The 12,926-nt window shown below is 39.8% G+C and overlaps 1 protein-coding gene across 1 annotated transcript in view; it reads right to left on the bottom strand.

The window, feature by feature from the left end:
* Positions 1-1,339: 1,339 nt before the first annotated feature.
* NID1 (nidogen 1) overlaps positions 1,340-12,926 on the bottom strand; it is an 80,714-nt gene continuing 69,127 nt past the window's right edge. Inside the window, exons 16-20 of the mRNA XM_037895290.2 lie at positions 11,749-11,920; positions 9,073-9,230; positions 6,679-6,802; positions 5,290-5,402; positions 1,340-3,264 (exon numbers count right to left, since the gene is read on the bottom strand). Coding sequence (XP_037751218.1) covers positions 3,143-3,264; positions 5,290-5,402; positions 6,679-6,802; positions 9,073-9,230; positions 11,749-11,920 — 689 coding nt within the window. The 3' untranslated portion in view covers positions 1,340-3,142. The remainder of the gene's footprint in view (positions 3,265-5,289; positions 5,403-6,678; positions 6,803-9,072; positions 9,231-11,748; positions 11,921-12,926) is intronic.

Genomic DNA, 12,926 nt, shown 5'->3' on the forward strand with positions numbered 1-12,926 from the left:
CCGCATCTGCAGGTTCAGCTGATCGCGGCTCCCACTGGCTGCGGTTCGCTGCTCCAGGCCAATGGGAGCTGCTGGAAGCAGTGGCCAGTACGTCCCTCGGCCCACGCCGCTTCCAGCAGCTCCCATTGGCCTGGAGCAGCGAACCGCAGCCACTCGGAGCCACGATCGGCCAAGCCTGCGGACACGGCAGGTAAACAAACTGGCCCGGCCCGCCAGGGGCTTTCCCTGCACAAGCGGCGAAACAAGTTTGGGAACCACTCCCCTAGGATATGTATTGTCCCTGGATACTAGGAGTAGCTGTAATGGTTTAGTACGATTAAGCTGCCACTGAAATAAATTGCAAAACTCTTACCGTGTTCATATTTTCAACGTAGCACTCTGTAAATCTGGTTTCACTTTGGGCATCCTGCTGCTGCCTATTCAGAATGTCTAGGCAAACTGTGAAGGTGATTTTTAGATCTTCTCCTGTTTTGTCTTACACACATACAAAACACCGAGGAAATGCCATACAAAACCTCCACTGTCTTATGAGAAAATTAAGATTGAAAAAAGTTAAGCACTCTAAAATCAGAAAATACCAAAGTTAAGACTGTGCAAACTTAATTCTGCCTCTCTGTGTCAAGGCATTATTTATATGACCACATACCGGCACCGCAGGACTTCTCCCACACATAACAGGGCAGAGTTAAGGTTCAACATACAGATTTAACTTTGGTATTTCCTAGTTTAGAGGGTTATTGTTTGGGGTTTTTTTAATACAGAATTATATGATATTTATGACACTCAGACTCAGTGTTATCTTGGAATGGGAGGTCCCAAAGGAGATAAGACACCATTCAGGACATGTGTGACAGCCAAAGCAGAACATAGAATAGGTGCCAATAAGTCTTACCAGACCAACCTCTTCATTCAAATCTTTCCTTAAAATATACTTTTTAGATAATCCACTAAAGACAGATGTGTATAATTAAAAAACCTGTATGGCTTTAAGATTGGCTCTTTATCCAGTGCCCTATGGGCCAGATCCAAAGCCACAGAAAAAACTCTCATTCACTACAATGGGCTTTGGATCTGGCCCTGAACTGCATGGTCTAATTTAGACCCTAGTCTTGCAGTTGATTCTGGATGATTTTCAGTGCAATTGACTTCAATGGAGGTACTTGCAGGCGCCCGGGTGCTCTCGCATGAAGTCAGTTGCAGGATTGGGGCTTTAGGATCAATCAAATCTTGGGAGCAAATCTTACTCTGGTCTACACAGTGACCAAGTTACGATGGTGCACTAAAATTCACCATAAGAAAATTTAAGAATACAAGACACCACTTGATAGTGCAGGCAAAAGACATTTTTATACAAAAAAATTCTTTATTGGCTGTACTACAAATAGCTGTACAGAGTGTAAACTTTAATGTATCACCTGATATTTGAATAATTCTGGAGGAACAGTTATTAAGCACCTTCATTTCAGCACATTATTGGTATTTACAGTTTTAAGACATATTAAAGTATATGAATACAATGAATTAAAAGTTATTAAAAGTTACACAAAAAATGTTAACATTCTATATGGCATTTGATATTTTTGAGATAAATACATAATTAAAAAGGAAATTGTCAGATAGTTCAAGCTCAAAATTGGCTCTGTTACAGCAATGATATAATCTGGAGGAGAACGGTCTCAGTTTTTTTAACTATAGCCTGGGGGGTTTTATTGTAATTTATCACTGTGACCAAGAGATTATAAAGACAGCTATTTAGATACATGACTCACAATCACATTTGGTTCTTCTACTGCAGATAAGCTACCCAGCCTGCAGCAGCAGGAGCAAAAGTTAAATCCTGTTCCCAGAAATGGTCTGCTGCAGCAGGGTTTATTAAAGTGTTTTATCATTACAATGTGTAATCTCTTATGAAGCCTGTGCTGGATTTTCCTAACTGCTCTGCACGCATTGCTGTCAGTGGAGACACGCTCCATCTTCACGATTTCCAGCACAGATGTTTTGCCCTTGCTGTAAATTGACACATGAACAGGGCTTTTTTTTTTTTTTTTAAAGCCCTGTGAGATTGTCAAAAGTGTTGCCTAACAAATACTCAACTGTCTTGGTTGTTCATGGTCTGTAAGAAAAGAAAATATCCAGGTTTGCCACAAAGAAAAAAAATTGGTATGGCAAAATGGAAGTGTCATTTTCAAGCTTATAAAATAGTATCACAAAAATAGGAAATTTAAGATTTTAAAAGATACTTGACAGTCTCCCTTTAAAAACACAACACCAATCAATCGCCATTCTTTGATGTGTTTTGGGAATTGGCATTTGTATCCCAAGTCTCAACTTTGGAGATATCCAAAAGCTATTCAATAAGTGTCCACTAGCAAGACAAAAAATAAACCTCTTTTGGGAAAATCCAGGGAAAATTTCACAATACCCACTAAAGTATTGCTGGTAGTAAGATGATTGCACACAGTATGAAGAGGCAACATGAACCAGTACAGGAGCTATCCCTGTGCTAAAGCATATTGGTTAATTTCCCGTAACATTATCAATAGCCAAAAAGCAAAGGTTTAAGAGAGTAGCTTTAACATATAAAGGCTTTGGCAGCTGAGGGGGATGTATTAAAGCACTGTGGAGTTCATGTTGCCAAGGGATGTTCTCACGCACCCACTGACCATCCTTTGGACGACAGGCTTACTGCCTAACAGGAAGCTGAATTTGTGACCCCGCTGCACCGCTGCTGGGCTACAGCATTCCAGTCTGTAGCTGAATCGTTGTGTGCTCCAATGCACAGCACAGTCAATGGTGCTCAAAATTCCCATCTCTCAGGCACATCAGGATTTGAGACACCCCATAAAACACAGTGTACGATAATTTTACTGGGAGGTTCAGAGCCCAGCACAGGAGCAAATGAGCCCCCAAGCTCCTCTTTAAAGGCAAGAAGGTGATGCTGCAGAGTGTGGGACCCTCCCTGGGCAGCACAGACTTACCTGAATGCCACCATGCTGTGCTATGGTGTATGTGTTGTGGCTTGCCCCCTGTAAGCAGCATGGAGCTTATCTTTGCTGTCTTCATTTTACGCTGATAGCTGTGAACTATTTACAGTACTTTTCCCAAGGGAGACTCTGTTCTAACACATTTCCTGGTTTAGCTCTCAGTTTCTCTCTATACAATCCACTCCAACTGTGTTGTCAGGGCAGCGGCAAGAGCGGCCTTCTGGGGTAGCCAGGCATAAATGAGTACAGCCTCCGTTATTCACTGTGCAATAGTTATGCCCTATAAGTGAAAAGGAGTTTACATATAAAAAAAGCCTTCTAGGGTAAACCAGTTCATATAGTAGAAAAACCAGGAACGTTACAGAAAATATAAACCACACTAGAGTTAGGGCTGCAAGTGCTTTACTTTTGATTTCTGATTGATCAGCTCCTGAGTATCATCCCCCCAGTACCCATCAGATACCAAGTACCAATCTGGATATCATGTAATGGAGCAAGTGGCAGGTGTCTGGAGTTGGGGATGATGTCACAATGGATGGGGAAAGGTCCACAGGGAGCAGCAGTGATTGCATAGGAAAGGAAAAAAGGGTTTCTGAGTTTGGTTACAGGCAACATGAAGGACTATACTTAAAAAGTGTATCCAGAACTTTAACTTTCGTAGTTAAATAGAATGCAGAGACAGTCAGTGAGCGAATGAGTGAACAGAAAGAAAGAAAAGGAGAGGACTCCGTCCAGAATCCTAAGAGATGTCATCCAAATAAAGGAGAAAGGGGAGGATGAGGAGCCATTAAAGGAGATGGTGAAGGAGTGTTCAAGCAAAGCAGAATAAGCAAAAAAGAAAGCAGTGTGCACTGGAAGCCAAGGGGAGGAAGTGGAAGAGACAGTATCAAAAGTAGTATATAGACCAAAGATGACGAGGTCACAGAGAAGAAGGTCATTAGTGACAATGTTTCACTTTAGTGGTGAGGGAGCAGCCAGATTTGAGGAGTCTAAGACAGAGAGAGTTAACTGTATATCTCCATGATTTGAGGGGCAGGGAGTCAGGATGGTATTTAGAGAGGCAAGTTACATCATGAGATTTTCTTTTTAAAACAGGGACACAAAAACATGTTTGGAGAGAGAGAGAGAGAGACACACACACACACACACACACACCCCCTATGAACAGAGAAAGCTGGAAATGAAAAAATGTAAACTCACATTTGCTTAGATGGTTAGCTCTGTGGGGCAAGGACTCTCTCTTTGTTATGTACGTACATTGCCTAACACAGTAGGGCCCCAAGGTGTTACCGTAATACATATAATAAAAAACATTTAACACATTTCTCAGTGAAGATATCTATATACTCATCCTTTTTTAATCATGCACTGTAGTAAGTAAGCACCTACATTAAACTACTCAAAATCAACAGCAAAATATCCTTTGAACACAAACTCTGTCACAAGCTTGGTCTCAGCTGAAAAGAAAAATCTTACAAATCTAGCATCATTGTAATCCTAAAACATGAACTTTCTGTTGACAGCCAGACTGAATTTGGCCAGAAATAACAAGACTAAACAGTGGCATTAATTCCCAGCGAAACAAAAATTATTATTTCAAGGATATTAATTTCCTCCTCTAAGCCTCTATTGCTCAAGCTAAGTATGAAAAAGAAGAGAAATAAAGAATGTTGTTTCTCTGAAAAGAATTACCATTGACCATTACCAATTCCCAAGAGGATTTTGGGACATGTGAATATTTATGGATATAACTCAAAAGCTTAACATTTACATAGGGCGAGAATGACTTTGCCTATTCTACCACCTACTGCTTCTTTAACTCTTCCTTTTTTAAAAACACAGGATTATTGATCCCAGCAGGAAGACTGAGACACTTCTATAGTTATGAATTTAAAATAAAATGAGGCCTAACTAGTGCCCTTGGGGACAGATAAAACATTCTGTTTAGCTGACTGACAATTGTGTGCGTTATTAAAATGGTGCTTGAACTGTTTGCATAACGTGGACCCCATCTTAAGAGAGACTGTCTTGTACACGCACTTGCCCCTCCCATTCATGATTGAACAGGCCACCAATTCCCCTCCCATTCATGATTCCGTAATGTTCCTATGGAGGTTATAGCAATTGCTTACATGGACAAAGCTGTATTTTTAGCATCCATTCATGTTAAGAGATGGAAACCATGTGACCAGTCTGCTTTCCACCAACCAACAGCAAGTACTCTGTGGGCCACAGCTTGGGAACTGCTGGATACCTACATTCACTTTCTATAGCTCCCCGAGAAACATAGGGATTTTGTGATTACCTTGTGGGCACTGAGCAAAAGCTGTAGTTATTCCATAAAGACGGGCGCGTTTGTGGGGCTGGAAGTTATCGTTCTCTTTTGAAATTGTGCGATCCACAGCTATAACAGCGTCCCTACAGTACACAAAAAGAAAAGTGTAAAGGTGAGCGAGGGCTTTCCTCTAAGATGACCTCAGAAGAAAAATATTGGAAGAGGAAGCACCAGATACCTTTTTACATTTTAACACCCTGCCAACTAGTAATGCTGAATCACACACAGGCAGACCAGAGAGTAGCCAGTATCCCCAAGCATGAAGAACCCCAGGGTCGGATTTGTTTGATACAGAATCCCACTTCTGTTAGGCAACCCAAATATGCCACAGCCCTGATTCTGGGGGGCAGAGGGATCTTCTAGTAGCAGGGCAACAGTCTTTTTTGGGAGGAAGGAAAGGTAAACATAGGCCACGCAGTCAGACCGCATCCCTCTAGGGAACGAGTTTATTCGTAATTTAGATACTCTTCTCCCCTACAATATTATTCCTGGCATGGCCACAATGGAACGATCCATTGTTATGGACAATGTTCCACTTCAAGAGAAATCTGACATTCAGAATTAGAAGGGTAGGAGTTCAGCCACTAAGGCGCAGTTGTTGCCTGCTGTCAACAAAAGGCGATGGGCTGGCAGAATGGTGACATTTTCCACTTCCCGTTTTTAAATGGCATTCTGAAGTAGATTTCACAGATATTGGGTTCAACCTTGGAAACTCTTAGTCATGTGAATAGCCCTTACTCCCAAGTAGCCCTGTTGAAATCAGCGGAACTATTTGTTCAAGAGTCTTGCAGATACAGTCTTGGTCACATGTTTATATGGATTAAAAACAAACTACTGGTATTTTAAAAACATTTAGTCTGGAATCTTATCTGCAAATTTTAGTAAAGTCAGCCTAGATCATAATGTGGCTTAAATCACCTGCCGACAGCAAACAAAAATAACTGTTGTCAACAGCTAAAATGTTTTCTTCTTCTTATTGACTGAACAGTTACATACTAATAAGGATAAGAAGAGCTTCAAATAATCAATTTCTGTCCTAAACCTCAAAATAAGTGCTGCCATAAGACGTATTAAATCACCCCCTCATATTAAACCTATCCCTCTCACATTCAGCATTAAAAGCATCATTAGAGAACAAATTATTAAACTGAGAAAACAGTTAACTAGAAACATTAATACATCCAACTCTAAATTTCCACTACGCCCTGCCTCAGCTGATTGCCCGGAGAGAAAAAAAATAAAATCTCTAAGGAAGAATACACTCGCTGCCAAGAGAACAGACGCAGTGAACCTCAGTTTCTACCAGGCAGAAGACCAGACTAAAATACAACTACATAATTTCTTAAACAGATAACCTACCTCCTCCAGTCTGTGTAATATAAATTCTTCCCATAGCTTGTAATACTAAAAGGATACTGGACTCCTTCAAGGATCTTTCGTCGACCAAGCTGACTGGGGTTCATACATTCCACCCTCTTGGTGCCTGTACACAATAAAACAATTTAGTCTTTGTATATGACAAACAGTTCTTTTTGGGGGGGAGGGGAGAAAGGGAAGCACAAGGACATAATCAAAAGAGCATGTATAGAGTATAATTTCCACAAAGTCCTCCTCCCCCATACCCAGCCAATTACTTGTCCAGATCACATCTCCTTATATGCCAAGCACCAAACCTTTTATAAAATGTATCATTTATTCCTATGTGCCCACTTTGGTAGATCAGTGTTATGCCTGTGGGACTCCATTAGAACGACAGATGAAAGCCCATTCAGGTCCTTGTCTGGATATTCAGTTGGACTGAAAGATTACAGTAGCAGCTGCTGAAGATTGCCAGGGAAAATTTGTGCATATACGACAAATTTTGCTCACGAAGAGTGCGGGCCTGGCTGTCCTGAAGATTAAAGGATGATTTATCCACAGAAGATTTACAGCCTGGGGAGCAGCAGTGAAAGTTTCTCCACAGTGCCTCACCAGTATACCGTGACTCTGAGCTGGGGAAAGAGCAATTCTTTGACTCAGAAGACAGATGAACCTCAATGCCCATTTAATTCTGTGCCTCTCTGCTGGGGCGACTGGAAGAGTGCTCTGGTGCCAATATTGCAAAAGGGCAAGCTGGATGATCTGGCTGACTATAGTCTGGTTAGCCCGACATCAATCCTGGGCAAAGATAATGGAAAAGCTGATAATTATTAAAGAATTAAGAAATAAGAATGGGATGAATGTCAGTCAAAACGGTTTAATGGAAAATAGTTCTTGTCAAAGAAATCCAATTTAATTCTTTCATGAAATTACAAGTTTGGTTGATAAAGATAACTGCAAAGATGTAATATGCTTAAGACTTTTGTAAGGCACATGACATTCTCATTAAATATACAATATCAATAGAACACACATTAAATAGATTAAGACAGCTAGCTGACAAATCTAAAAAATAGTTGTCAATGGGGAATTGTCATCAAATGGGGGTGTTTCTCGAAGAGTTCCACAGGGTTTGATTCTAGATCTGATGCTATTCAACTTCATCAGAAATCTGGAAGTTAATATAAAATCACTGCTGACAAAATTTGTGGATGACTCAAAGATTGGCCATATGGTAAATAATAGTAAGGACAGGGCAGTCAAACAGAGCAATATGGTATGATGTGCCCATTCAAACAAAAAGTGTGTTAATTCAGCCAAATGCAAAAGTATATGTCTAGGAACACAGAATTCAGACCATACCTATGGAAAGGGGGCTATATCCTGGGAAGCAGTGACCCTGAAAAGGACTTAGGGGTCATAGTGGACAAGCAACTGATCGTGAGCTCCTGGTGCAATGCTGTGACAAAACAGCCTAATGCAATCCTTGGATGTATAAACAGGGGAGCAGTGAGGAGGAGCAGAGAGGCGATTTTGCCTCGGTACATGGCATTGGTGAGATCGACACTAGAATATTGCATACAATTCTGGTGTCCACATTTTTAAAAAGATGTTGAAAAATTGGAGTGGGTGCAGAGAAGAGCCACACACACCAAAAAAAAAAAAAAGATTCAAGGGCTGGAGAAAAATGTCTTCTACTGAGAGACTTAAAGAGATCAATCTGTTCAGATTATCAAAAAGATGGAGAGGTAACTTTATTTCAGTGTATTTTCACAGAGGAGAAAATACTGGATATTAAAGGAGTCTTTAGTGGAGAAAGACATAACAAGTATCAGTGGCTGGAAGCTAAAATCAGACAAATTCAAATGAGAAATCAGGCACACGTTTTTAATTGTATAGATGATTAATCACTGGAACAAGCTACCAAGAGAAGTTGTAGATTCTCTATAACTTGTTCCTTCAACTGAAGGCTGGATACCTTTCTGGAAGACATGTTTAAGGTCAAACACAAGTTACTGGGCTCATTCAAGGGGTAACTGGATGAAGTTCTATGGCCTTAGACTCGATGAATACCCAATTCCCCATATCAAGGGCTAAATACAGATTAAAGATATACTTGCTTGCAGCAAACTCAAAATAAGTCTACAGCAGACCTAGTGCTTTCTCCTTTCAGAACTAAAATCCTTCAGCTTGTAAACCTACATTTGGTGAATCAGCAAGAGTTAATAAATAAAACAGTGGATACTCTGGGGTATGTCTCTCAAGCCTGAGAAAAAATGAAGTCTAAACAACTCAAAGCATTTGCTCATAAGTCATGCTGTGCATCATTGCACTGGTTACCATGTTTAGCCTGTTATGCATTGCGAATATGAACATTTCAGCACCTCTCTTTACCTGCATCAACCCAACACAGCATTGAGGAGTAGGTGTCAAATGTCAGACCATTTGGTAATCCCAGATCATCTTTAACAAGAATCCTTCTGTTTGTGCCATCCATGTATGAAGTTTCAATTTTAGGAGCATCTCTGTTCCAGTCAGTCCAGTAAAGATTTCTGAATAGGAAGAAAAGGAAAAAAGTTAAAATAACCGATCAATCTGAAGTGATTTTTCTTTTTTTTACATAAAGGAAAACTTTTAAGGAAACAAAGAGGAAACAGGGAACATTTAGACAGAATGGCAAAAAGCAGCATATTTGACCTTGATAGAAGATACTGAAGTATAGTGAAGCAGCATCACTTTAAAAAAAATTCATTTTCTAGCATTGGGTAGAAGCTCATTTACCAGGTGCCAAACAGAAAAATCCATTTCAACAATACAGTCAGTCCAGGTAAAAACAAACCACCTGCCCTGAGGCTGATTAGTGGGAGAATTCAGCACATATGTATGTATTTACTTTAATTCAACATTTTTTTCAGTATAACTTGGAAGAATATTTACCAACAGATCCGAATCAGAGGCAACTTCTCATCAACTAGAGTCTGTTGTCTGAAAAACCTCACGAGACTCAGAGCATTAACTGCCGCTAGTTCAACCTTTCGCCCACCATTTTATTAATACTTTGGCTACATTCCCTGAAGCTGCCAACTAATACGCCAACCCTGCTGAAGTCAATGAGGTTCCACCCAGGTACTTGGGTCCACCCATGCAAATCTGTTTGCATGACTGGGAGAGCCTTTAATTATACAACTTACTGGATATACCACATTTTCCATGAAGAGGAAAATTAGTGGCACTACTCCTTTATTTAGTCTTAAATATCTGCATTTTGAGCTGTCACATACATGCTCCTTTCACCAAAAATCTTGTTCAGTTAACATCTGGAAGGAGGATGACCCTTCCAAAGACTCTCCTTGAGAAATCTAGTCAGGATTCCATGATATATTCCCTAGTTCTCCCTTATGAACATTTCAAATTTTTGTTGCATTGCCTGAGTAGTCCTTGTTTATTACAGAAAGCTGCACTAATTTTGTTTAGCACAACTTCCTAGAAGTTCATGTGACTGGAAAAAAAAAACACAACAAAACAAAAACCTTTCATTCAGTTGTATTGGAAATTAAGTATTTTGAGTGAAATGACTCTTCTTGTTGGCAAACATGTTCCTGGAAAATGGCATTTCGGACAACAGCAGTTTAAGACCCCACATATAAGAGTATGGAAATCAGTTTGTGCCCAACTTGCATTATCAATAGTTTACGAGTATTTAAATTAAACATAAAACAATTTTGCATTAAACAGAGGGGCAGAGGGGTCAAGCCTGAGTGGTGCTGCAACCCCGTGCATCAGATCACAATGACTTTAGGAGGGAGCTGTGCCCAGCCCTGTGGGACAGGAGCTGCCGGGGCAAGGTGTGTGTGTGGTGGGTGGGCTCACACTCCAAACCCCCTACCTCTCTTTACTAGGCCTGGATTAGGGCTGTGGTCCCAGGGTGCTGCTACAAGTGGTCGGTGCCCTCTTAGCAAAGTGAGAAGGAGGTGGCAGCAGTGGAGAAGGATAAGAAGGATGCTGGCCTATTGCCCCTTCCTTTCTCATAAATTTGGACCCTGGGAGGGTTCCAAAAAAAGGCTTACTTACTACATTGTAATGGGCATTCGTTTTATATCTCTCCTCAAGTCGTATATTGTTTGTTAATGCTGCACACCAGTAATGTGCTGTGAAGGTAATTTGTTATGGAGGTTACTTTATGGATGCAATTTTTATTTTTGTATGCTGCTGAGGATTGAGATAGGAATTTTAAACAATGAAAGAAAGAAAGAGAGTCCTAAGACAATGCTAGGGAAAAATGTGCTAAACCACGAACAAGATGCTACCATAAAATTCATTGGAACGAGTTGGTGTAATAGAACAAACAGGGACCACTATATAGTGCTCATCCCCTAACACTTGCGACTTGCCTTAGTATTTGTAGTATTCTAGACAGACAACATAATGTGCATAGGACAGTTTAAGAAATACCCCAAATAGTAAGAATGAATCTATTTACTTAAGATAAAACTGGCGGGCGTTTAAAGGTAAACACTGTAGCTGAAATGTTTCATGGCACAGATGGATTTTCAAACTTTCGGTAGAGTCTTGGTGTATGTTAATTAGGAGGCCGTCCCAAGCATAACAGTGTCAGAGAAAACACATCATTGGGTGTAGGTGAAGGAGACAGAGAGAATAAATAGGAAAGGTACTTGGATGATGGTCAGGAGTAGATAAAGGCAGAGATGTAGATAGAGAAGGAGCTAATGCAGTTTTTTGAAAGTCAGCAGAGTACTGGAAATATGGCTGTCATTAAGGAAAAAACAATAAGAAAATGCTTATTCTAATCCAATACTTCATTTGCTAATAAAAATGCATTATTATTGTGCCTAGGAAGAAATGCTTCTAATAAGCATTCTGAAAGAAGTTTTTGTTTCCAATAAAACACCTAGTAATATATTATTTTATAGGAGGATATTTGGGACTGAGAAAAGGATACTCAAGCTTTATATCAACAGTTGAAGACAGTGTAAAAATGTAGAGGGACTTTCAGGATATATACATAAAATGTTCATTAAAAATAAATGTGTCTATAAAATATATATATACCCTCTCACAGAATCTGTTACTATGGCTCTGGGGTTCACCAGACCAGTGTTAAACAGCACTCGGCGCTGGCTACCATCCAGCCTGGCCACTTCTATTCTATCGAGGTAAGAGTCAGTCCAGAAAACGTTGCGACCGAGATGATCTATTGCTATTCCTTCAGGACTTCCTAAGTCTGGAAAAGAACAAAGAAAATAAAACACCAAACAATAAGTTTGTTTCCTAATATAGTTATACTAAACACTTAACAGTTATTCCAGCTTGAGCAGCAATGTTTTCATTAAGTAATTTTCCTAATGCCTGTCCAATCACAATTAAGGCCAACAAACCATTTTATACAGAGTATGTTACACGAGGAATACAAGTTGTACCTTACAAAATATAAAAATAGTAACTTATTGTTAAGGCATGCGCTTCTACAAAAGAGATCTTTAATTGGCACCTGAAAGAGAGAAAATCTAATTGCTAGAGAGAACAACAAAAGTGACTAGTTTATTTCACTATTGATCTAGAGAAAATTAAAGGACGTGCAGGTAGTTTAGGCTTGATGTCAATGGGGCTCTTCATAGGCTCAGGGATCAATCCAAACGGCACATCTCACAGGAACTGGGGCCCAGATCAGTGGCAGTCAAGAACAACATACAGGTTTCCTGTGCTAATCACTAGACACTGCTGCCTCCCATAGAACACAAGCTGAAGTCACGGTTTAAACCTACTATAAATGTTTTGTTAACAATTCAATAGGGTTACACAACTTCTAAGTTGATACTTCCATTGATTTTTTCTGTTAATTTTAAAATACACCAAAAGTCCACGAATCAGCGGAAGGACTCCAATTGATTTTAATGGGCTTTAGACCAGCCCTATGGGCTACTAGAGGAGAATTCCATGTCAGGGATACAATTCTCAATTAAATTCTGAAGGCTGCTTAGAATAATTTCTATAGAACCCAATAAACTTCTGGTGGTTTCATCCTTACTGAATTTTATAGGACTTTTTCAAAAATGGCTGTAACAAAAACCTACTCAAATTTAGAATTACAAGAATATGCCAAATAATTAGAGCAAAGGGAGGTACATACTGTATTTGAAATTTAGGAAACAAAAAATAAAAATCAAGAAAAAACCCACCACAATTCTTTGTCCCACAACATCCAGCTTTATATTGTGTTGTCAGGACTT

This window comes from Chelonia mydas, chromosome 3 (genome assembly GCF_015237465.2).
Source record: "Chelonia mydas isolate rCheMyd1 chromosome 3, rCheMyd1.pri.v2, whole genome shotgun sequence".
NCBI classification, from domain to species: Eukaryota; Metazoa; Chordata; order Testudines; family Cheloniidae; genus Chelonia; species Chelonia mydas.